General features: G+C 45.4%; 1 protein-coding gene across 1 annotated transcript in view; it reads left to right on the top strand.

Annotated features, from left to right (window-relative positions):
• Positions 1–429: 429 nt before the first annotated feature.
• Positions 430–27,082, top strand: part of LOC121571292 (wings apart-like protein homolog) — a 52,073-nt gene continuing 25,420 nt past the window's right edge. The window contains 8 exon segments of the mRNA XM_041882694.2: positions 430–709; positions 2,734–2,758; positions 6,107–6,507; positions 9,990–10,725; positions 11,037–11,344; positions 11,557–11,678; positions 15,309–15,404; positions 21,577–21,741. Of these exon segments, the coding sequence (XP_041738628.2) occupies positions 6,129–6,507; positions 9,990–10,725; positions 11,037–11,344; positions 11,557–11,678; positions 15,309–15,404; positions 21,577–21,741 (1,806 nt within the window). The 5' untranslated portion in view covers positions 430–709; positions 2,734–2,758; positions 6,107–6,128.

Raw genomic sequence — 27,082 nt, forward strand, 5'->3', positions numbered from 1 at the left:
GCTGCGGCAGGAAAGTATCTGGGGCTTCATGAATTCACAGCGGAAGAGTTGCAAGGGTTATTGGTGACAGAAGATGTGCCTCCCTCCCAGGCTCCTGAGCCTGTGTAGGGATCAACATAGCCACGGGAAGTAGGGATGCTGAGGGTAATGAAAAATCAGAATAAAAAATATAAATATACTGTATATACACATTTTAATAAAAAGTACCCCCCCCACACACACACACACACACATACAAACAATTAGTGCACTGGGCCTTTACTAGTCCTGTATTAGCGGACTGATATAGCATGTTGAGTGACTTTCTGGTAGTCAGTATGAGTATTCTTATCCACATAATTTTGTCTTTTATTTTCATCCCGCACAGTAGCAGGCAGCAATACAACTTTTGGATGTAGTCCGCCGTAAAACCCCAACAAAGAAGAAGAAGGCGTCTAGTCTGCCGGAAAACCACACGAAGAAGAAACAGAAGAATGGCAGTCATTGGCACTACAAAATAAAGTCCAGATTCTGGAAAGAATTTAAAACAATACCGGTCATCAATATACCTCTATAAACTCAGTTTTTCTATTGGTACATTCTGTATCGTGTTTGTAAACTGTAGTTATCTTTGTTGCACGGAGTTAACGCTTGTTTTGTGTGATTACGCCGAAGTCAAAGACGAGGCCTAGCCGGGTGCACAAGAAGCGGTTCAACTGAGTTGAGAGAGGTGAGTGTTTTTCGATGTTAGCGCAGTTCGCTATATCGCACCATGTCTTGTTTTAATGTGTATCATTGCTAATTTTGAGTAATACTTTCCCACACGTTACAGAAAATAACCTATAATCTCCATGGCTGCGTTTGCTGGCTAGCTAACGTTAGAAAATGTAGCGAGCTAACTTGGCTAAAATGTAAACATGGCTAGCTAGCTAACTAATGACAGTTTCTAAACCATCTTGCTAATGCCTGGCTGTTCTGTGGCGCTTCTTCACAACTGTCTGGCCTATCCTTGCATTGGCCAGATCAACCAGTCAGTCTTGCCATGGCTTGCAATTTCTAACTCAGTCAATAAAGTTGAGTGTAGTTAGTTAGCTAGCCAGTTAGCTGGCTATGCTACATCAACGAGGAAAACAACGTTATTGCTCAGTTAAATGTAGAACTAGCTAAAGAGATAGAGTTGAAAGGCTAACGTTAGCTAACTAACACCGTTACCGTTAAGTATGTAGCCAGCAGATCCGACCCGCTTGATTACAGCTACATTAGGGACGAACAGACTAATGCCATAATGTCCACAGATGCACATGCATTCTGCCTTATGTTGTGTTTGCTGGATGTCTAGTCCGCATTTTCCGTACTTGATGCACATGTGCTTTGCAAGGCTGCTGCAGAAAGGTTTGCAGCATGTAGAAGATACTTTTCGACCATAGCTAATAATTAGAACAGATTAAAGTTATTCTCCAATTGACCTACTGGTTTCATAGGCTGGCAGAGCTACCAACGGACTGGCGCGCAGAAGGGCGCATTACAACAATTAATCTAGTTTGTTTCTATTCTTCTGTCACTCATCTCTAGCAACATCAATACATTGAACTGGTTGTTCCCATATAGAGTACTGCTTTTCAAATCACTAGCTTGCCCTGCATGATGGCATGCTAAGTTACGCACAGAACAGTTCTGTGCATATTAATTTTACACGCCATTCTGTTTGCTGGTTTCATGAAAACTAGCCAACAGGGTGAACTACCCAAGTGTAGTAATGTTGAATTGTCCCAGTGTCATTCTTACTGGAGACACATTTCCAGTCGTTCAGCCAGTATATGTATATTCTCGTCACTAACCACACAATAGTCATCATCATTTGGTCTCTGTATGGTGCCACCCCCGCCATGGAACTTTTATGAACTTCCGTTTGTACCACCGCACAGTAATGCAACGCACGAGTTGAAAATATTGAATGCATGCAGTACACAGAACGCACTCAAACGTAGCTTTGCGGACTGCTCCATTGACACTTCCACCGGAACGCAAAGAGTTTGACGCATCTGGTGGACATGAAGCTTAAGTGTGTAGATTAAGGCACGGCAGAGCAGGGTTGCCAGGTCCCAGCTAAAAAGTATATCCCAAAAAGCCAATAGTGTGCAATTCGGGGCGCACTCATTGGTTCCTGCATGAACCCCCATCCCCTCGAGCATGACATCCTCATGCTTGTGACACTTTTGAATGTGAGTTTTTTCTGCCCCCGTCTCCCGGAGTCATCCTTGTTAGCTAGTGGGATCAACACCGGCAGAGAGTGTCCTTTTCTCCCGCTTGCCGAAAACCTGCCCTGACCGTCGGTAACAGAACTACGGAAAAAATCGTGCTGGACAGGCGGCGGTGAAGGACACTGTCTACCGGTCGACCCCGCATCCCGCTAGCACAGCAGGCGGGAGGCTGTGGCGAAACCGTGTGTAAGCTAACCAGCTAACTAGCTAGCTTGCTAGTTAGGGACACCGTATGCTAGTTAGCTAGCTAGCACACAGTGTCGCCCCCGCCTCCCGCCTGCAGTGTTCTAGCAATTGTGCCGTTATGTGCCAGATGTTAAGACTACAAAGTACAAATTGTTGTAAATGTCCTATTTGCGAGATTGACTTGTCATTTCAATAGGCATAGGCTACTGACAAAAATGTGGGTTTAGGATTGTAATTCAACTTTGACATGGTTTGCTTAGCTAGATGCAGGTAACCTAGCCCCTGATAGGTCTACATCTTCTTTCAGATACAGTAGCCTTGGCAAAATGTAGGTAAGTAGTTTGCTTAGTTCAAATTGACAGACTATTTTATTTAACATGAATGCCGATTTCGAGGTAAGAAGTGCTTGTGTTGTCTAATAGCCTGCTGGAATAGGCTACTGAGAATGGGGTCGTAATTTCAGTGACTGAATCAAATATTAATAATATGGAAATGAACTGAATATGCTTGTAAACAACAGCTCGTGTTGATTTTTTAAAACCTGTAGCCTTATCTGAATGACTGTTACCATCAATCTAATGCATTCCAACAATAGCTGATCTGCAATTGCGATAGAGCTGTGACCAGGATCACAATTGATAACTTCCAATTTAATTAACTTAACATGGCCATTCATAATTGCATAATAACACAAGGCTACAACAACAATAAACTGAAGTTATAGGCTATTTATTTATTCAGTTTGCCAGCTCCAGGTAGGCTACACAAGTGGCACACATTTATTTGAAATGACTCCAGTGATCTCGTCATTTCAACATATTTATTGTATCAAATGGTAGGCTACAGTAGCCTACAATGGCATATAAATGAATAGGCTACTTGATGGCCAACAGATGCAAATGTAGCATTTGGCAAATTTTTTTATTAAAAAAAAATGTTTTTAACCTTTTTTTTCTCCCCAATTTTGTGATATCCAATTGGTAGTTAGTCTTGTCCCATCACTGCAACTCCCGTACGGACTCGGGAGATGCGAAGGTCGAGAGCCATGCGTCCTCTGAACTATGACCCTGGCAAGCCACACTGCTTCTTGACACACTGCTCGCTTAACCCGGAAGACAGCCGCACCAATGTGTCGGAGGAAACACCGTACAACTGGCGACTGTGTCAGCGTGCATGCACCCGGCCAGCCAAAGGAGTCGCTAGAGCGCACTGGGACAAGGACATCCCGGCCGGCCAAACCCTCCCCTAACCCGGACGACGCTGGGCCAATTGTGCGTCGCCTCCGGTCGTGGCCGGTTGCGACACAGCCCGGGATCTAATCCGGATCTGTAGTGACGCCTCAAGCACTGCAGTGCCTTTGACCGCTACGCCACTCGGGAGGCCATTCTCCACATTTTAATGTCAGTTTCATCGTGGACTTTTCACCCATACGAGAAGCAAGCGAGGAATGTTCCATAACTTCCATTTCAAATGTCCACTCGCGCAGCGCTAGAGACCCAACAACTGAGCATGCGTAAAACCTTTCGCTTCACACAGTTTTCCATAAGCAAAGTTGACATTAGAATGCAGTTTAAACCACCTCCGAACGAATGTATCTAATGCGCTCTAGGGTGCCTAAGTCGTTTTCCAGTGCTTTGTCGCCATTATTTCTTGAGGCTCATCAGTTCTAGCACGTTATGTTTTATGGAAAAAAGCGGCGGCAGAGGGGTGTGTGTTGAGAGAGCAGTGCGAGAGGAGACAGATCAGCACGCGTGCACATCGTGACAGCTTTTTACCAGTTGTAGGTAGGCTATTTAGCATTTTTCATCCCATTTCTAATTTTCCGAGCCATATCTCGCATCGGCTCTGCTGTGTCTTAATCTACACAAGAAGGTGGTCCGACCCTAGTGCAGTTATAAGCAAGTGGGTATGATCTGCTGGCTAGCTAAGTACAGTGCATTCGAAAGTATTCAGACCCCTTGACTATTTCCACATTTTGTTATGTTACAGCCTTATTCTAAAATGGATGAAATTGATTTTTTCCCTCATCAATCTACACACAATACCCCATAATGACAAAGCAAAAACAGGTTTTTAGAAATGTTTGCAAATTTATAAAAAATAAAAAACCCTTTCCATCGATCATCCTTGATGTTCCTACAACTTCATTGGAGTCCACCTGTGGTAAATTCAATTGATTGGACATGATTTGGAAAGGCACACAATTGTCTATATAATGTCCCACAATTGACAGTGCATGTCAGAGCAAAAACCTAGCCATCAGGTCGAAGGAATTGTCCATAGAGCTTAGAGACAGGATTGTGTCAAGACTCTTCCTAGAGCTGGCCGCTCGGCCAAACGGTGGAGAAGGGCCTTGGTCAGGGAAGCTGACCAAGAACCCGATGGTCACTCTGACAGAGCTCCAGAGTTCCACCAATCAGTGGAGTGGCCAGACGGAAGCCACTGCTCTGTAAAAGGAACATGACTGCCCGCTTGGAGTTTGCCAAAAGGCACCTAAAGGACTCTCAGACCATTTTTTATTAATTAATTTAACCTTTATTTAACTAAGCAAGTCAGTTAAAAACAAAATCTTATTTACAGTGACGGCCTACCCCAGGCGACGTTGGGCCAATTGTGCGCCGCCCTATGGGACTCCCGATCACGGCCGGTTGTTATACAGCCCGGGATCAAACCCGGGTCTGTGGTGATGCCTCTAGCACTGCAATGCAGTGCCTTAGACCGCTGCGTCACTTGTTCCCCACCATGAGAAACAACATTCTCTAGTCTGATGAAACCAAGATTGAACTCTTTGGCCTCAATGCCAAGCGTCACGTCTGGAGGAAACCTGGCACCATCCCTACCGTGAAGCATGGTGGTGGCAGCATCATGCTGTGGGGAGTTTTTCAGCGGCAGGGACTAGGAGACTAGTCAGGATTGAGGGAAAGATGAACGGAGCAAAGTACAGAGAGATCTTTGATGAAAACCTGCTCCAGAGCGCACAGGACCTCAGACTGGGGCGAAGGTTCACCTTCCAACAGGACAACGACCATAAGCACACAGCCAAGACAACGCAGGAGTGGTTTTGGGACAAGTCCGAATGTCCTTGATTGGCCCAGCCAAAGCCCGGACTTGAACCCGATCGAACATCTCTGGAGAGACCTGAAAATAGCTGTGCAGCGACGCTCCCCATCCAACCTGACAGCTTGTGAGGATCTGCAGAGAAGAATGGGAGAAACTACCCAAATACAGGCGTGCCAAGAAGACTTGAGGCTGTAATCGCTGCCAAAGGTGCTTCAACAAAGTACTGAGTAAATGTGATACATTGGCTAACATTTCTAAAAACCTGTTTTTGCTTTGTCGTTATGGGCTATTGTGTGTAGATTGAGGGGAAAAAAACAGATCCTTTTTAGAATAAGGCTGTAACGTAACAAAATGTGGAAAAAGTCAAGGGGTCTGAATACTTTCCGAATGCACTGTATGTAGCTAGTTAGAGCTGGATAGCTAACGTGATTTTAGGGGATCCATTATTGCAATGACCCCCTCCAGTATATTAGCTATAATCTGTAGGTAGGCTTATTGTCAGTGATCACAAATAGTCAGGGAAAAACATTCAACCTATTTTGCCGGTAGGCTTACACACCCTCTACCAGATTTTTGTGAGATAAATATTGATAAACTAATATTCTTTTCTGGTGTTACAGAAAATATGTAACATACATCACCATGACATCCAGATTTGGTAAAACCTACAGCCGTAAGGGAGGGGAGGCAAACTCCAAATTTGAAGAGGTCTTCTCCAACAAGGCCACACTGAGCACCAAATGGGGAGAGACCACTTACAAGGCCCAACTAGGCTCTAAGCGGCCCACTCTGAAGCCTGAAGTAGTCGAGTTATCCAAGAGGCCCCGGATTGAGGATGATGACAGCTCAGAAGATCCTTTTGGTTTTGACAGCGATGATGAGTCCAAGCCTGTCACCTCCCACAGTGTGCCCCAGTCTGAACTGGCTGAGGGTGAGGCCAGTAAACTACCTTCTGCTACAGTCACAGTCACAGCCACGGTCCCAGTGGATACCAGTAGGAACTCCAACAGCACATCTACAGGTAAGAACTGGATGGCAGAAAACTGTCTGATTGTTGGCCATCAACATGTTGGACATGTTTTGTTAGAGAGGATGCTCTCGGAAGTCTAGAATGTGTCTGTCTTCAAGTGGTAGTGTTTAGAAGTTCCACCCACCTTCAGTAGAGCTGTTGTGTGCACTTTGTCACTAGCTAGATTTCCATCCAATTGGCAACAGAGTTTCATGCGAATATTCTAAAATCTGCCTAAAAACAATATGCGGCTTTTCCCATCAGAGATGTTTCCATCAAATTGACTTGTTGTGGATAAAAGGCTGTGCTTGATGTTGCAGTGCACATAAATTACTTTTTTGGTTAATTCCCCATGTACCGAAAACGTTAAAAGGGTTTCCATCGCTTTTCCAACTTTACTGAGGGTTTTGTTACAAAAAATGTTGCGTTATATACAGGGCTCTAAAGTGCGACCAATTTGGTTGCATATGCGACTAAATATTTTGCTGCCAGATAATAATTGTTGTACTGATAAGGCTTCGCTATACTGTTGTTTCTGACTGCCCTAGAGAAAAAAGTGAGTGCAGATTCGATAGCGTCATGTTTGCACCATTACTACAGGAAAAACAGCTTGCTTTTAGCCCAACCGAGTAAATAAATCTTAAAACCATGTCGTGGGCCATTCTAAAACTACTCGTGTGTCGTTAACCATTTGTTTACACTTGGATCAGTCATGTTACCTCATTGGCTAGCTAGCTGGGAACCTGGAAACTTTACCAGTATATCCAAACATTTGGGGGCTCAGAAAGAAAAGAAAAGGGATTGCTTCTTCAGGAGATCAATGATCATAGCAATGAATGAATGACAGATTTCTTGCATGTCGTCATCACAAACCTGAAGTTTTTAAAGAGACTGTACAATTTCAATGTAATGCATCGCAATAGGAAAATAGTGCATTTTTTCCCCCACAATGTAGACACCGAATTTTCCACAAATGTCTGTAATTTCAATGACAGGTATTCGTATCAACATTTTAGATTTTATAATAAACGTCTTTACAGTGTTACATATTAGTTTGTAGGGCACAACATGTGCTTCAAAAGTAGCTAGAATTAATATAGTCCCAATATACACTGACTATACCAAACATTAGAAACACCTACCTAATATTCAGTTGCCCCCACCTCAGAACCGCCTCAATTTGTCGGGGCATGGACTCTACAAGGTGTCAAGCGTTCCACAGGGATGCTGGCCAATGTTGAATCCAATGCTTCCCACAGTTGTGTCAAGTTGTCTGGATGTGCTTTGGATGGTGGACCATTCATGATACCCATGGGAAACTGTTGAGCATGAAAAACCCTGCAGCGTTGCAGTTCTTGACACAAACCAGTGTGCCTGGCACCTACTACCATGCCCTGTTCAAAGGCACTTAAATATTTTGTCTTACCCATTCACCCTCTGAATGGCACACATGCACAATCCATGTCTCAAGGCTTAAAAATCCTTCTTTAACCTGTAATAATAATTTAGAAAACTTTCCAGGGGGTGTACTTACTTTTTCACATGACTGTAGTCCCTTGATATTTTTTGAAAAGGAGAATCAAGCTCATCACCGTGCACGTTCACCATCATAACTTCATCTGTAGCCTAATAAACTGCATGCTTTCCCGAGTCGTAGTGGGAGGACCACACAACATACGGTGGTGCCTTCAGAAAGTATTCTGACTTTTTCCAAATTTTGTTGTTACAGCCTGAATTTAAAATGGATTAAATGTAGATTTTTTTTGTCACTGGACTACATAATGTCATTGGAATTATGTTTTCCATTTTTTAAAAACAAATTCATTAAAACTTAAAAGCTGAAATGTCTTGAGTCAATAAGTATTCAACCCCTTTGTTATGGCAAGCCTAAATAAGTTCAGGAGTAAACATTTGCTTATGAAGTCTCATAAATTGCATGGACTCACTGTGTGCAATAATAGTGTTTAACATGATTTTTTGAATGACTACCTCATCTCTGTACCCCACACCTACAATTATCGGTAAGGTCCCTCAGTCGAGTAGTGAATTTCAAACAGATTAAACCACAAAGACCAGGGAGGTTTTCTAATTCCTCGCACAGAAGGGCACCTATTGGTAGATGAGTAAAACTAAAAAAGCAGACATTAAAATCCCTTTGAACATGATGAAGTTATTAATTACACTTTGGGTGGTGTATCAATACCCTCGGTCACTACAAAGATACAGGTATATTTCCTAGCTCAGTTGCTGGAGAGGATGGAAACCGCTCAGGGATTTCACCATGAGGCCAATGGTGACTTTTAAACAGTTAGAGTTTAATTGCTGTGATAGGAGAAAACAGGATGAATTAACAGCATTGTAGTTGCTCCACAATACTAACCAAATTGACAGTGAAAAGAATGAAGCCTGTACAGAATAAAAATATCCAAAAACACGCATCCTGTTTGCAACAAGGCACTAAAATAATACTGCAAAAAATGTGTCAAAGCAGTTCACTTTTTGTCCTGAGTACAAAGTGTTATGTTTGGGGCAAATACAACACATTACTGAGTACCACTCTCAATATTTTCAAAAATAGTGGTAGCTGCATCATGTTATGGGTATGCTTGTAATCGTTAATGACTGGGGATTTTTTCAGGATAAAAAATAAACGTAATGGAGCTAAGCACAGGCAAAATCCTAGAGGAAAACCTGGTTCAGTCTGCTTTCCACCAGACACTGGGAGATTAATTCACCTTTCAGCAGGACAATTACCTAAAAAAACAAGGCCAAATCTATACAAGAGTTGCTTACCAAGAAGACAGTGAATGTTCCTGAGTGGCCAAGTTACAGTTTTGACTTAAATCTACTTGAAAATCTATGGCAAGACCTGAACATGGATGGCTAGCAATGATCAGTTTACCGAAAAATGTGCTGTTTACATCATGCCTGTCGTGATTTTTATTTTATTTTATCCGACGTGTACTCTACTTGCATAAAAAGGTTGGGTGGAAACCTGGTTTATGGTGGGAAAATGTTTCCACAAGTGCTTGTAGAATAATTGTGTGTATACAGTAGCTAAATAACACCATGCCTGTCTCTTGTATTTCACTTTATTTATTGAATTTTTTTTATTATGGAAGGAAAACTGCGTCTCATTATCCTTGTGATAATGGTGATGATATCTGTGGTGTGTGGATATTTCTGGAGAAGATAAAGTGATGGGCTCCCTTGTGGGCTGTTTAGTCTCTGCTGGCAGCTTCTGTGTCAGCTTATCTCGTCTCTATCTGTCTCTGACAGTTCACTAAAGATAAATCAGGCTTTACTGCAATGCCATCGTCTCAATAGGCCTGTGTCCCTTTCATTTAGAATTAGATTACTGATTAGAAATGATACAAACCAAACAACCGGGTTGAACAAAAATCTGAAACAGTAATTTACAATGTAACGCTTGTCTTATACTTATAATACTTATTTTTTGTTAACTTGCTCTTTTATCTCCTTTGTGCTCACAGGCAAGCAAACATTGTTCAATGAGGGTGCAGAAAAGAGTAGCCAGTCCTTGTACAAAAATACATCAGAGAGTAACCAGAATCCTATTGCGCAGTCCTCTGTTTCAAAGACTGTTCCCAAGGACCCCTATGTGGAATGGAGCTTAATAGGGACCCAGAGGTCTTCTACCTCCTCCCCTAGCATGGAACCTCTCCAGGAAAAAGACTCCGCTGAGGCACCAGGGCTTAGCGGGGACTCGCAGTCCTCATTTTCCCAGGATGGGCTCTCCTCAGGTGGGATGAAAAGTGCTGACCAGGAGGCTCCGGCCGAGCCTGTTGTTGACAACATCCCCCCCTCCCCGTTCCTCCTCAGGCCCTCCAACACTAGGAAATACGTCCGGCCCAAGCCAAACAAGGCCCCTGATGTTCCAGATGCTTCTGCTGCTAGCGACAGCAAACTGCCCATAGCCGCCAGTGGTCCGGCTGCACTGATGCCCAAAAGCGTGTCCACTGCCAGCGGTAGCGGTGGCACTAATGCTATCACGACGGCGGCCAAACCGGCGGCTAAACCTACTGGCAGGGGTCGGGTACGGGACTACACGGTGCTGCACCCATCCTGCCTGTCGGTGTGTAACGTCACCATCCAGGACTCCATAGAGCGCAGCATGGACGAGCTCATCACCAGCGCACCCCCTGCTGACCTGGGGGAGGCGGGACGGCTGAGGAAGAAGGCAGACATACCTCCAGCCAAACCCACCAGGTAAACGATTCCACTGGCTGTGGCCCAGACAATACACTCAGACTGAGTTGCCTCCCACTGGTCCTTCATAACATGCTTGATACTGCTTAATATTGTACAACTGTATATTTACGGGTAAGCGCATAATGTCCCTTCTTATACCCACGCTCACGCCCATATGAGGTTTACCAAATGTTTCCACTACACCTAAACCTAGTTGAATCTGTTTTCTCGATTTAATTACCTCTTCTGTTAAACCTTTGACTATGTTTTCTTGTTTTTAATGTCAGCTGCTGATTGAAATTATTCAATTCTCCTCTTGTAACCGTCAGGTTCCGAACCACCCAGAGTAAGACCAAGAAGGAGACCAAGCTGGAGTTCTTTGGCTTCGAGGACAAAGGTGACCAGGAGGGGGAGGAGGGAGCGGACCCCGCGGCCGGTGGCAGCAGCAGCTACAAGATCAAGTACTTTGGCTTTGACGACCTCGGTGAGAGCGACAGTGACGAAGAGGAGGGCTCCCAGGCCAAAGAGAAGAGGAAGGCCAAGAAGGCTGGAGCAGCGGCAGCAGCCGCCATGGCAGCTATTGTGGACAGCCCCCAGCCCAGCGACTCTCAGGACAGCCAGAGCATCAGTAATACAGGTGACATATACTGTTGATGTTTGTCTAAAGGCAATAAAGAGGTTAGCTGTATGAAAAACACAGGTGATTTGATAGGCTATATCATAGACAGTCAAAATAGGATCATGCGTTGCTTACAGTCAGTTTGCCGACACCATGTAACAGGATTTCTATCGTACATGTATTTCCATCATGTTGATTCCACCTTATTATTGTGTTGTTTTCCCCCTCAGATATTCTGGAGTTTTGTGATGACTCGAGCCCTGGTGGGTCTGAAGGGCAGAAGGGTCGCTCGGGAAAACAGGGGGACAAATCCAAGGAGATTGGCAGGAAGATCTTCAGTGGGCCCAAAAAGGTGAGTGACCTATGAAGTCTGATTGAATGTGTGAGATGGAGAGTGTGTATGGAAAGAGTCATTTGATTCACAGTGTATTTGTAGCGGTGCTCATGAGGTAACCCAGAGATGAGGTAGAATTGCTGTCACTAAGGGGAGTACATGTTCAATAATGTTTCAAGCACTCATGGGTGAGCAGTGGGAGAACATTCCCAATAAAGAGATTATTGTGCTGTGATATTGTTATTGATTCCATCTGCTTTGCCTCACTGGATATAGAACACTGCTTTTTTTGCACGGCAGATGAATGGGATAGGCGTAATTACATGAATCTTCAGAAACATCACAAGAACCTCTCGCCTCAACTCAAGCGTTTGACCAAATCAGGTGGAAAGTCACACCATTGTCATAGCAGACATGTCTAGACTGACCATCAAAACTAGTGATTAAGCCTTGAAAGAGGACCACTAGATTGTTTTAATTCCAATAATAAGTATTAACTGCACCCCCCACAGTAGCTGAGTTTTTCAGCAACAGTTTATTCGGCACTGTTAAGGAAGAGCTTCAAGTAAGCTTTTCACTGTACTGTTTACACCTGCTGTATCCTGTGCATGTGACGAATAAACTTTGATTTGAAGACCCTTTACTCTTGGGCCGAGATTCAAACCAACTCAGATGAATGACCTTTAAAGATAGACTTTTAAAGGCTGTTTCTCTGATATTCACTGTAAATGCTACGGATATAATCTCAAGCGTAAATCTCCTTTAAAAGTCAATCGCAGTTCACACAGGTCGTTTATCTGCGTTTGTTTGAATCCTGGCCTTTCAGACTGTATAGCTAAAAAAACTAGTTCTACGTCTTTCCATTCCATTTATAACTTTGTCAATGGTTTTGGCACACACACACAAAAACACAGTAAATGTGTCCACTGGTCTTGGCACGTGCGCTCTAGCCAACAGCTCACAAATGTTTTCCCATGGAAACACAAAGCAGACCAAACTCTTTGGTCCTATAAAAACCTGCTGTATAGTCGTGGTCAAAGGTTTTGAGAGTGACATAAATATTAATTTTCACAAAGTCTGCTGCCTCAGTTTTTATGATGGCAATTTGCATATACTCCAGAATGTTATGAAGAGTGATCAGATGAATTGCAATTAATTGCCAAGTCCCTCTTTGCCATGAAAATGAACTTAATCCCCAAAAAAACATTTCCACTGCATTTCAGCCCTGCCACAAAAGGACCAGCTGACATCATGTCAGTGATTCTCTCGTTAACACAGGTGAGAGTGTTGACGAGGACAAGGCTGGAGATCATTCTGTCATGCTGATTGACTTAGAATAACAGACTGGAAGCTTTAAAAGGAGGGTGGTGCTTGAAACCATTGTTCTTCCTCTGTTAACCATGGTTACCTGCAAGGAAACACATGCCGTCATCATTGCTTTGCACAAAAAAGGCTTCACCGGCAAGGATATTGCTGCTAGTAAGATTGCACCTAAATCAACCATTTATCGGATCATCAAGAACTTCAAGGAGAGAGGTTCAATTGTTGTGAAGAAGGCTTCAGGGTGCCCAAGAAAGTCCAGCAAGCGCCAGGACCGTCTCCTAAAGTTTATTCAGCTGCAGGATCGGGGCACCACCAGTGCAGAGCTTGCTCAGGAATGGCAGCAGGCAGGTGTGAGTGCATCTGCACGCACAGTGAGGCGAATACTTTTGGAGGATGGCCTGGTGTCAAGAAGGGCAGCGAGGAAGCCACTTCTCTCCAGGAAAAACATCAGGGACAGACTGATATTCTGCAAAAGGTACAGGGATTGGACTGCTGAGGACTGGGGTAAAGTCATTTTCTCTGATGAATCCCCTTTCCGATTGTTTGGGGCATCCGGAAGAAAGCTTGTCCAGAGAAGACAAGGTGAGCACTACCATCAGTCCTGTGTCATGCCAACAGTAAAGCATCCTGAGACCATTCATGTGTGGGGTTGCTTCTCAGCCAAGGGAGTGGGCTCACTCATAATTTTGCCTAAGAACACAGCCATGAATAAAGCATGGTACCAACACATCCTCAGAGAGCAACTTCTCCCAACCATCCAAGAACAGTTTGGTGACGACCTGTGCCTTTTCCAGCATGATGGAGCACCTTGCCATAAGGCAAAAGTGATAACGAAGTGGCTCAGGGAACAAAACATCGAAATCTTGGGTCCATGGCCAGGAAACTCCCCAGACCTTAATCCCATTGAGAACTTGTGGTCAATCCTCAAGAGGCAGGTGGACAAACAAAAACCCCCAAAATTCGGACAAATGCCAAGCATTGATTATGCAAGAATGGGCTGCCATCAGTCAGGATGGGCTGCCATCAGTCAGGATGGGCTGCCATCAGTCAGAAGTTAATTCACAGCATGCCAGGGCAGATTGCAGAGGTCTTGAAAAAGAAGGGTCAACACTGCAAATATTGACTCTTTGCATTAACTTAATGTTATTGTCAATCAAAGCCTTTGACACTTATGGAATGCTTGTAATTATACTTCAGTATACCATACTAACATCTGACAAATATCTCATAACACTGAAGCAGCAAACTTTGTGAAGACCAATACTTGTGTCATTCTCAAAACTTTTGACCACGACTGTATGTAAAATATTGTGCTATATCTTGGAAAATATATAAATGTGAATCTGGATGACAACATAATGATGTTTGTTTCCAACATTAGGGCTGTTTTCCAAAATAAGTTAAATCTGCTTCATGTTTTGTTTCCTTGCCACGATACTAATGAGTATCGCGATACTGGTATTGTCCCGACCCTAGGTTATTCTACCAACAAATGCGCAAAAAGTGTTTCCAATGCCATTTCTCGCATGATCTATTTAACAGACCAAATATTATCCACCCATGTGTAGTGTATTTTGTTTTGTCGACATTTGGAAAGTTCACAGACAAATCTGCTGTTTCCATCAGGCCTGTCATGAGTTTATCTGACATGTAATGAACTCACATTGTTGGATGGAAGCATGTTTTATGGGTTATATAATCACAACATCCTCTCAATATAGGCAATTTGTATTCAGGACATGCACTAGACTACTTCAAAAATTGATGGTTTTCCATTAGAATGCAATGTTTGAACATACTGAAAGGTCTACCTAGGAAATGAATATAATTTAGACATAAAGTATGTCTGATTTGCATTCCTTCCATCACCAACTCACCACTCTATATCAGATCTAATTGTTTGATAATGACCAAGTGAGCTTCCTGAGACCTGGGTAGGCTAGAATGATAAGATAGGATGAACATAAATGTCCCAGAGTGGAAATGTAGGGGATTTATATATTTATTTTGGAAGTAGGCTGGTTTCTGGTTTCTGGTGACCATTTTGTCCTGGAGTCTGATTCTGAAAGCAACTTGTTGATGAAATGAGCCATGTAGCGTCATAGGTGTAGACGTTATGAAGTTGCGTTCTGCAGTCTCCACCATTCGCTCATATGGTGATTATGATGCAAATAATAACAACATGTCAGATGTATCTATTACCCACTGTTCCCAAAACTGAGGACATAGGTCAAGGTTTGTCTTGGTTTTAGGCATTCATGTTGAATCATGTCAACTGCTACTGTACTTACCCTGGATCTGTGGTTATGTGTGTGTTGTGTGCAGTCCCCTGCTAAAGCTGTGTACAATGCCCGCCACTGGAACCAGCCTGAGCCTGAAGAGATGCCCCCACCACCCCTGGCCCGCGCACACACTGCTCCGGTGAGAACTACTCTAGGTCACTACCAGGGCTCTGCCTAACACTGGTCGCACACACATTCTCTCTCGCTCTATTAAATTTGCAATCTCTAGCACAAAGATAACAATGTGTTGTCCTAGAATAATGCATTGACCTAGGGCTGCATGATATGGGAAGATAATTCAATTTTTACTTGCAATTATAGATCAAAACCCTTGAGTAAATGTTGGATTCATAGAAATAGAATGATCATTCAAATTGTGTGGTTGGACAACCGTGTGCACTTGGAATGCCGTTTTTGTTTGGCATGACAATTAATTAAAAAGTAATTGAGGAGATGGTTGTGACCATAGAGATCCTATATGAGAGATCACAATGATGTCACAATAGCAAGCAAATTGTATTCCGGGTGGAGAAAGTTGCGTTCTGTGCATGGTTCTCTGTATGGTTGCGCTCTGTATTTACAAGTCAGTAATCGCATAGGTAAGGAGCCGGTAAAATCGACTTTACAATAACATAAACCATTGTCAATGTCACAGTGCTATTTCATGGTGTAATCTCGAAATTATCCAGCAGATGATGGTAATGAGCCACTACCTCCATTAGCTGGCAATGTGAGGTTAGTGTGCCAAATCCATACAACAATGATATGATAGCCGGTCCTGTTCACTCACTCATAGATGAAGGATATAATATAATCTTTTAAACAGAGGTTGTTATTTTCTGTGTATAACATTACCTACTAGCAAGCAAGCAGGCAACTAGTCCAAACCTGGTAGTTAGATGGCTAGCAGAGGAAAACAACTCTCAAAATGTAGGCTAGGCTTATGCAGGTCAAAATGTAGGCTTATGCCGGACAAGTAGCTAGCCAGTACACTTTCTGGTAGCCCCAGCGCAGGCTATGGAACCATCATCGGGTAAGGAAATATTTGTGTACTGATGTAGCTACCAAGCCATCTTATTAATTGAAAACGAGGGTCGTCTTTGCTTGCTAACGTTACATGACTGACATCTGCATTCATCCATGCGTGCTGGCAAGATAGCCAATGCAAGGCAGGACTATCTAGCTACTGCACCCACTGGCAGGCAGCTTGTGGTTATTTGATGCTCCAACAAGATAGCTGAAAAAGAACAAGACAATAACTGGAACTCGGCTAGCTAGCTAGCTAGGTAGGTAGTTGGGGGCTACAGATGGGCTAGCTAACATTAGCTAGCTACTGTTTTTGCATAAATGCATGCTTCAAAGTGCCGGTGGCTGAAGATTGGATAAGTTAAAATACGGTGAGATAATTGTCAATATTTTCATAAATGGAACCGATGTATCTATCTATCCAACATTGCAATTAGAGCTAGCTGCCCGACTGTATTAAAAATAAAAATGCATACAAATACATGGCTCTGGCTAGCATACAGGTCAGCCGCAACCAAGGCAATGTAGCTTTGTAGCTAGCTAGCATTTCCTCCATGAACGAAGCAATCAAGGTATCTAGCTGACCAACTACAAAAATGAACACTTGATAACAAGAGTAGTGTTTATGATTTTATATAAATGTTAGAAAACTGACTATATTCATTAGATAATCTAGCTAGTCCGGCAGGTGGTCTGCATATGATTTCCTATGCTTTGACGCTCGCAAGCCGGAACTACCAGAACGGCTTTGTTAAAAAACATTCTGATTTGGTCTATTAAATTACTAGAGGGGCTATGTCATAACCCTTAAAAGTTGAGGGAGAAATCCCAACCAGTCTAATTGGAATTAATGCCAGTAGAGGCATAATCTATATTTTTTTCTTATGCAGGAAAATAAAAGTAAGGCATGTGATTGTCAACCTAAAATATGGTCATATAATTATAAATACAGTTAAAACATGTTTTATACACATTTACTGTGTAAATAGCCTCTAAAATATATGTAAACAGACCATAAATGTCTCAAGTCTCAAGTCCTATCATCAACTGATTTCAGCCAGTGTATGGCTGTGGATTGACGGCATTGTTTGAATGGTATGTTGGCATATTGGCAATTAATTTGAAACATGAATGTAATCATTCTTCTTAGGCTGGCTGGCTGGCTAGCTAACAAACATACAGTGAAGAAACTTTCTTAAAATTCATAATTGTACACTATCTTCTCACGGCACTGGAAAACCATGGTTGACCAACTCCCTGACCAAAATGGATAACCTTTAGACCATCATAAGAAGGTTCATGGCCATTCTAGTATTCTAATTCTAAGGTTGTGACGGAGTAGGAACCAAAGTGTTGGTAAGTGTTTCCCGGGGGACCCTAATTAGATTTAAATAGGTACATTCAGACAGATTTTAGAATATTCTTTGCCTTTTCCTCTCTGATTTAAGAACAAGTTGTTGCACAAACAATGCTGATATACTGCACCACAGGTACTGGCCTGTATTAGAGCAAAAGTTTCTCAGTGGATTTAGCTAGCCAGCTAGTTAGCTAACGATTAGTATTAGAGGCTAACACATTTTTGGGGGACATTTGCAGCTTTCTAAAACCAACTAACTACCGTTTTGCAGAAGAAGCAAAGTGAAAAGCTGCGTTGTTCTTGGTTAGAAAAATCTGTTGACCGCATGCTGCTGTTTGGTCAATGCATGCAGAGTGAATCTTGAGCACGAGGAACTGTCTGCTTGAGTGACAGGGGGTGGGGCTTAGTGTGTATGGGATTAGGAAGTGGCCAAAAGAGGAGTGATGAGAGCGAACTCAAGCAATAAATCTAAAGTAAAAAAAAAAGACAGCTGGCGTTGCAAAATAGGGAGTGACTCCAAGTCCATGTCCGGATCTTATATTTCTGAGGCTCCGTGTCCGAGTGCGCAAATTCTCGCAGTATCTAGTGGGAATTTGGAACTACACTCATTTTCTCATGCCCAAACCGGATTAGATACATACCGGTAGTTAAATTCCAAAAATATGAAATTCACAATGTCACTAAGCAGAAAACAAACAACCAAAACATTGATAGACATTGCAATGTCAACTTGATTTTGACATGAGTTCAGTACCACAAAGGAGATGATTGTGGAATACAGGAAAAAATAATAGGACTGAGCACGCCCCCATTCTCATTGACAGGGCTGTAGTGGAACAGGTTGAGAGCTTCAAGTTCCTTGGTGTCCACATCACCAACAAACTATCATGGTCCAAAAACACCAAGACAGTCGTGAAGAGGGCACGACAAAGCCTATTCCCCCTCAGGAGACTAAAAACATTTGGCATGGGTCCTCAGATCCTCAAAAAGTTTATACAGCTGCACCATCGAGAGCATCCTGACTGGTTGCATCACCGCTTGGTATGGCAACTGCTCAGCCTCCGACCGCAAGGCACTACAGAGGGTAGTGCGTACGGCCCAGTACATCACTGGGGCCAAGCTTCCTGCCATCCAGGACCTCTATACCAGGCAGTGTCAGAGGAAGGCCCTCAACATTGTCAAAGACTCCAGCCACCCTAGTCATAGACTGTTCTCTCTGCTACCGCACAGCAAGCGGTACCGGAGCGCCAAGTCTAGGTCCAAAATGCTTCTCAACAGCTTCTACCCCCAGACAATTTGCACTGCCCCCCACCCCGTCCCCCTCTTTTACTCTGCTGCTACTCTGTTTATTATTTATGCATAGTCACTAACTCTACCTACATGTACATATTACCTCAATTACGTCGACTAGCCGGTGCCCCCGCACATTGACTCTGCACCGGTACCCCCCTGTATATAGCCTCCCTACGGTTATTTTATTTTACTGCTGCTCTTTGGTTATTTCATTATTTATTTTTCCTTAACTTTTTTTTTCTTTGTTTTACTTAGCATTGTTGGTTAAGGGCTTGTAAGTAAGCGTTTCACTGTAATGTCTACACATGTTGTATTCGGCGCATGTGGAAAATACAATTTGATTTGATTTGCTTGATTTTGCAGACCCATGACTATGGTGTGTCGACATTAGCTAGAGAGCGACGCTAGTCAGCATAGGCTGCTACATGATAATCAACTCGCGTTAGCTAGCTAGTGTTCGCTACCTAGCTATCCAGCCCAGCAAGCTCTACTCCAATGGAAACCGATGCAACCCTGCTGGCTACGTGGCTAGCTAGATGGCCAGTGGTGACAGTGAGGTCCATATGAGATTCAAGGCTTTAATATGTGCCATCGTGCAGAAATAGCAAAGAAAATATGGTTGATGAGCTAAATTAGCTAGAAAGATGGCTATGACAGTTAGGCTACCAGTGTTCATGCACAAATACATGACGACGCATTGTATAGAAGTCAAGAAGGCATGCAGAACGGACTGCCTCTTGAACTGGACTGCCCCATCTAGCTAGCTAGTAGAGGGGTACAAAAGCGCCGGTACACAGATGCATAGCTCATACAATTATATTTTGTTTTAGTCAATAACAATACATGTTGCAAAGTAAATACCTGCTTCAAATATATCTCATTGCATTGCATGCTAGTGCATACAATCTCTAGTTGGGTTTTTTTGCATAGGAAAGGGGACTCACCCAACATCAAGTTTGTGAGGAGGGGATACACATTTATGATGGCTAGTGACCAAGGATGAAAAACCCGGTGACCACTAGTTGTCCTCGCATACCCATATTTAGATCAAATGCTCTTGATTTTTCATCAGTACTGTGTGAATTACATGCCCATCCAATCTGCTGTTTTTAATTTAGTTAGCCCCACCTCACCCCAGAAATGCAAATCAGTTGTCAAATCAGTTTACAGAGAAAATACATAGATGTATGTTGTGTCTAACAGATTCATGAATGTTCTCCAAAATGGCCCAGATATGTTAATATATACAAGTCATATGCAATAGTGACATTTTACACCAGTGCAGCAAGCTAGTGGACTCTGTCAATACTGTTAAAATCAATTTGATCTGTCGGTATATGATGACACCTTGTAGTGGTCATATGGTTGATTTCTCTTCAACCATCATTTTTTAAATCTCCTCTCGCTTTTTACTGTTTGTTGTGATCTGGTAGGCCCCTGCAAACTTTCCTGTGCAAGAACTACGAGCCAAATGTCAGAGATTGTGGACTAAATATGCTGTGTATTGAGACGTTTTGTTGTATGTATTGTTTTATGTGATGGCAAGATGTATAGCTAATGGAGATGATGACACATCTAGCTAGCTACTTTACAGTTTACAACATGCTCGCTCATGGCTATGTGAATTTATGTGTACAGACAGTTATTAACTACAGATAATCAAATATCATTGCATTGTATGAGAGCTGCGTCTGTGTATGTGCCGGCGTTTTGAGTCCCATAGGACAGTCCGTCCTGGTTGTAATGTTGATACAACACCAGAGACGATACGGTCTACCCTCTTTGACAACACTGGTCCTGCCATTCATGCAAAGCTAGCAGCATCCTCTTTGATAACTGGTATACCTTGCTAGCTAATTTAGCTAATCAAACAGTATTTTCTTTGCTATTTCTGCACAATGGCACTTCTTAGAGCCTTGCATCTCATATGGACCTCACTGTCACTGCTGGTCATCTAACTAGCCACGTACTCAACATGGTTGCATCAGTTTCCATTGGACTAGACTAGAGTTTGCTCGCTAGGTAGCTAATGCTGGCTAGCTAGCATGCTAATGTTAGCTAACGACGATACACCATAGTCGTGGGTCTGCAAAATCAAGCAAATTATACTGAACTCATGACAATCATGTTTTGACATTGTAGTGGCTATTGCTGTTTGGTTAGTTTTTTGCTTAGTGACATTGCAAATATTATCATTTTGGCGTTTTAGCTCTGATTTAATTAGCTATGTATCTAATCCGGTTTCGGCATGAGAAAGTGAGTGAGGTCCCAAATTCCCACGAAATACTGCGAGAATTTGCCTGCTCATGGATACGGAGCCCCAGAAATATAAGATCTGGTCACGGATTAGGCGCCACTCCCTTCAAAATATCACAGCCTCTTGCGATATGGATATTGCGCATGTCAATATCGCAATTTTGATTAAAATGGGATTAATCGTGCAGCCCTACATTGACCCAATAGCAGCCTCACCTAAATGACGTTTCAGAGGGGGAAATCTAAATCACTATTAGCTGTATTCTGTTTAGTCCAGACTTGGAACGTGTCCCAATAGGAAACAATTCATATAAGGGCACCTGGAATGAAAGTTGTTTGTCTAACTTTTTCAAATGTTTTCTGCTTTTTGGCTCTCCAGGCCAGCATATCAAGCGGAAGCAGCAAGGACACCAACTCCCACAAAGATGACTGTCTGTTCAAAGCTCCTCCCCCACCGCCCAAAGTCATCAAGTCTGTGACCATCCCCACTCAGCCTTACCAGGACATCGTCACGGCTCTCAAATGCAGAAAAGAACACAAGGAGGTGGGCCGGGCATGCTGGGGGATATTTCACGCCCTCAAGACAGTCAACATGATCTTTTCACTGTCAACATCCCCCAAACGCTCATCTGCTATTTTTATTACTTGTTTGCATGCTGTTATGGATTTATTAGTCTCTTTATTCATTTCAGACACAGTTTAGACTGTTAATGTCCATTTGGAGCGCAGTGTAAAGCTTGTCTTTGTTAATTTAAAACAGCATGGGCTGGTCAGGGCCTAAGGAGCATCTTGTTTTATTAAAGAGCGACTGACCCTACAAAGCAACTTCTCGTTTTGAAAATGGCCTATGTGGCATCGTTATGAGTCAGAAACATTTATTTTACTGTCAAAATTGACTACAAAGTGTAAATAGGATAATTTTGAAGTCAGTCTCGTCCTAAACAGAGATTGGAGAGATGATTGGAAAAAATGGTATGTCACGAAATGAAGGGTACCGTAACAGTTTTCGTTGGGTTGGGTTTATTTCAATCCCGCCCACAGCTGGCATCACCTAAGTATTAATCAAACCGCTGCATTTCTTAATGACCAAGATGAATCCGGAAGTTCAGCCCCCCTTTAAGGCCTAGCTACAGCTAGCAGATGTGCCTTCTGGCTCTTGACCAGACGGTTAGCTGCACATCCCCCTTGCCAAGAGGGACTGAACCGAAGCTATCTCGTTGGGCAGTGGAAACACAGACATGGTCCAATCGCTAGCAAGCGAACACACACACAGCTGATCAGACACTTCCACTCCCAGTGGTGTCCTTGATGAGGGGGTATTAGCCCAGTCAGCTAATGGAACTGATGGAGTAGAGCCACTTTGCATGCTGTGTGACATTTCTTTCCTTTTCTGGACACTCACAAATACACAGAGCACCATTTTGGAACTTGCATGGGATAATATTCCTCCTATTTTAAATATGATCAGGTTTTTTTCTGGATCAAAATGGGTCTTAGGTGGTTGACGTGTCCCCTGTCACACCGACAGGGGGCCAATGGTGTGGTTGCCGACCAAACATTTTAGAGGCCCTCCTGTTGGCCGCAGTGACAAAATATAGCAGTTTTAAAGCTATTTCCTGCAATTCTCAACATTTTGCCATAACTTATGCTATCTAAGTGACTCAAACATTATTACAAAATTACAAAATCAATGGGGGCCTATGCCATGGCAAAAATACTCCTGAATGCATCATTTTTGGAATTTTAGATTCTCACTGACTATAGCTTTTATTTTGGTGATTTGTTGTTCTCAAAGAGGATGTTATTGTCACGATCGTCTATGATAGAGAAGGACCAAGGCGCAGCGTGTGCAAAATACATCTCTTTAATTATGGAAGAGAGAAAAACACGAAACCGAACACTATCCAAAACTTACAAAACAACAAACGACCGTGAAGCTAAATAACGTAAGTGCACAGACAAGCAACAAACGTTCAACTTAGACAATTACCCACAAACACATGATGCCCATGGCTGCCTTAAATATGGCTCCCAATTAGAGACAATAAACCACAGCTGTCTCCAATTGAGAACCAATCTAGGCAGCCATCAACATACAAACACCTAGACAAGACAATACCCCATTAAACCTACAAACCCCTAGACAAACCAAAACACATACTTCACCATGTCACACCCTGACCTAACTAAAATATTAATGAAAACAAAGATAACTAAGACCAGAGTGTGACATAACCCCCCCCTTAAGGTGCGAACTCCGGGCGCACCAGCATAAAGTCTAGGGGAGGGTCTGGGTGGGCGTCTGTCCACGGTGGCGGCTCTGGCACTGGTCGTGGTCCCCACCCCACCATAGTCACTACCCGCTTTCGTAGCCTCCTCCAAATGACCACCCTCCAACTTAACCCCACTGGATTAAGGGGCAGCACCGGACTAAGAGGCAGCACCGGACTAAGGGGCAGCACCGGACTAAGGGGCAGCACCGGACTAAGGGGCAGCACCAGGATAAGGGGCAGCACCAGGATAAGGAGCAGCACCAGGATAAGGGGCAGCACCAGGATAAGGGGCAGCACCGGCGCTAAGGGGCAGCACCGGACTAAGGGGCAGCACCGGACTGAATGGCGGATCCTGGCTGGCTGGCTCTGGCGGATCCTGGCTGGACGGCTCTGGCGGATCCTGGCTGGACGGCTCTGGCGGATCCTGGCTGGACGGCTCTGGCGGATCCTGGCTGGACGGCTCATGGCTGGCTGACGGATCTGGCTGCTCATGGCTGGCTGACGGATCTGGCTGCTCATGGCTGGCTGACGGATCTGGCTGCTCATGGCTGGCTGACGGATCTGGCTGCTCGCGGCTGGCTGAAGGATCTGGCTGCTCATGGCTGGCTGACGGATCTGGCTGCTCATGGCTGGCTGACGGATCTGGCTGCTCATGGCTGGCGGAAGGCTCTGGCTGATCCTGTCTGGCGGAAGGCTCTGGCTGATCCTGTCTGAGCGGAAGGCTCTGGCTGATCCTGTCTGGCGGAAGGCTCTAGCGGCTCCTGTCTGGCGGAAGGCTTTAGCGGCTCCCGGTCTGGCGGACGGCTCTGAAGGCTCATGGCAGACGGGCGGCTTTAGCAGGCTCAGTACAGACGGGCAGTTCATGCAGCGCTTGGCAGACGGACAGTTCAGACGGGCGTTGGGCAGACGGGCAGTTCAGGCGCCGTTAGGCAGACGGCAGACTCTGGCCGGCCGAGACGCCCTATAGGCCTGGTGCGTGGTGCCGGAACTGGAGGTACCGGGCTGAGGACACGCATCTCAGGTCTAGTGCGGGGAGAAGGAACAGGGCATGCTGGACCCTGGGGACGCACATAAGGCCTAGTGCGTGGTGCCGGAACTGGTGGTCCCGGGCTGAGGACACGCATCTCAGGGCTAGTGCGGGGAGCAGCAACAGGCCGGACCGGGCTGGCGACGCGCACCGTAGGTTTGGTGCGAGTGGCAGGAACAGGCCGGGTCGGGCTGGCGACGCGCACCGTAGACTTGGTGCGGGTGGCAGGAACAGGCCGGACCGGGCTGGCGACGCGCACCGTAGGTTTGGTGCGAGTGGCAGGAACAGGTCGGGCTGGGCTGGCCACGTACACCGTAGGCTTAGTACGTGGAGCAGGAACCGGCCGGGCTGGACTGGCGACGCACACCGTGGGCTTGATGCGTGGAGTAGGAACAGGCCGGTCCGTACTGGGAACACACACCACTGGCCTTAACCGGGGATCAGGAACGGGCCGGACCGGACTGGTAACACACCTCAGTCTCTTACGCCGTGCCTCAACTGCTTCCCTCCCTCTACTCGCCAATGGCTCCCGTAAACCGGTAGCCTTCTCTCCACGTCTCCCTGTGGCAGCCTCCTGCTGCCCAGCCGCCCAAGCCATGTGCCCCCCCAAAAAACTTTTTGGGGTTGCCTCTCGTCCCTCCGACGATGGCCCTGCTGACGCCGTTGCTCCTCTCTGTCGCCTCTCCACTGTTTCACTCCATGGCCGTCGATCCATCCCATCCAGGATTTCCTCCCAAGTCCAAGACCCTTTACCTTCCAAAATCTCCTCCCATGTCCAGACCCTTGGCTCCTGGACACGCCGCTTGGTCCTTTGATGGTGGGTAATTCTGTCACGATCGTCTATGATAGAGAAGGACCAAGGCGCAGCGTGTGCAAAATACATCTCTTTAATTATGGAAGAGAGAAAAACACGAAACCGAACACTATCCAAAACTTACAAAACAACAAACGACCGTGAAGCTAAATAACGTAAGTGCACAGACAAGCAACAAACGTTCAACTTAGACAATTACCCACAAACACATGATGCCCATGGCTGCCTTAAATATGGCTCCCAATTAGAGACAATAAACCACAGCTGTCTCCAATTGAGAACCAATCTAGGCAGCCATCAACATACAAACACCTAGACAAGACAATACCCCCATTAAACCTACAAACCCCTAGACAAACCAAACACATACTTCACCATGTCACACCCTGACCTAACTAAAATATTAATGAAAACAAAGATAACTAAGACCAGAGTGTGACATAACCCCCCCCTTAAGGTGCGAACTCCGAGCGCACCAGCATAAAGTCTAGGGGAGGGTCTGGGTGGGCGTCTGTCCACGGTGGCGGCTCTGGCACTGGTCGTGGTCCCCACCCCACCATAGTCACTACCCGCTTTCGTAGCCTCCTCCAAATGACCACCCTCCAACTTAACCCCACTGGATTAAGGGGGCAGCACCGGACTAAGAGGCAGCACCGGACTAAGGGGCAGCACCGGACTAAGGGGCAGCACCGGACTAAGGGGCAGCACCAGGATAAGGGGCAGCACCAGGATAAGGAGCAGCACCAGGATAAGGGGCAGCACCAGGATAAGGGGCAGCACCGGGCTAAGGGGGCAGCACCGGACTAGGGGGCAGCACCGGACTGAATGGCGGATCCTGGCTGGCTGGCTCTGGCGGATCCTGGCTGGACGGCTCTGGCGGATCCTGGCTGGACGGCTCTGGCGGATCCTGGCTGGACGGCTCTGGCGGATCCTGGCTGGACGGCTCATGGCTGGCTGACGGATCTGGCTGCTCATGGCTGGCTGACGGATCTGGCTGCTCATGGCTGGCTGACGGATCTGGCTGCTCGCTGGCTGACGGATCTGGCTGCTCATGGCTGGCTGACGGATCTGGCTGCTCATGGCTGGCTGAAGGATCTGGCTGCTCATGGCTGGCTGACGGATCTGGCTGCTCATGGCTGGCTGACGGATCTGGCTGCTCATGGCTGGCGGAAGGCTCTGGCTGATCCTGTCTGGCGGAAGGCTCTGGCTGATCCTGTCTGGCGGAAGGCTCTGGCTGATCCTGTCTGGCGGAAGGCTCTGGCTGATCCTGTCTGGCGGAAGGCTCTAGCGGCTCCTGTCTGGCGGAAGGCTTTAGCGGCTCCGGTCTGGCGGACGGCTCTGAAGGCTCATGGCAGACGGGCGGCTTAGCAGGCTCAGTACAGACGGGCAGTTCATGCAGCGCTTGGCAGACGGACAGTTCAGACGGCGTTGGGCAGACGGGCAGTTCAGGCGCCGTTAGGCAGACGGCAGACTCTGGCCGGCCGAGACGCCCTATAGGCCTGGTGCGTGGTGCCGGAACTGGAGGTACCGGGCTGAGGACACGCATCTCAGGTCTAGTGCGGGAGAAGGAACAGGGCATGCTGGACCCTGGGGACGCACATAAGGCCTAGTGCGTGGTGCCGGAACTGGTGGTCCCGGGCTGAGGACACGCATCTCAGGGCTAGTGCGGGAGCAGCAACAGGCCGGACCGGGCTGGCGACGCGCACCGTAGGTTTGGTGCGAGTTGCAGGAACAGGCCGGGTCGGGCTGGCGACGCGCACCGTAGACTTGG

Source organism: Coregonus clupeaformis, chromosome 1, assembly GCF_020615455.1.
Source record: "Coregonus clupeaformis isolate EN_2021a chromosome 1, ASM2061545v1, whole genome shotgun sequence".
In the NCBI taxonomy this organism is placed as follows: Eukaryota; Metazoa; Chordata; class Actinopteri; order Salmoniformes; family Salmonidae; genus Coregonus; species Coregonus clupeaformis.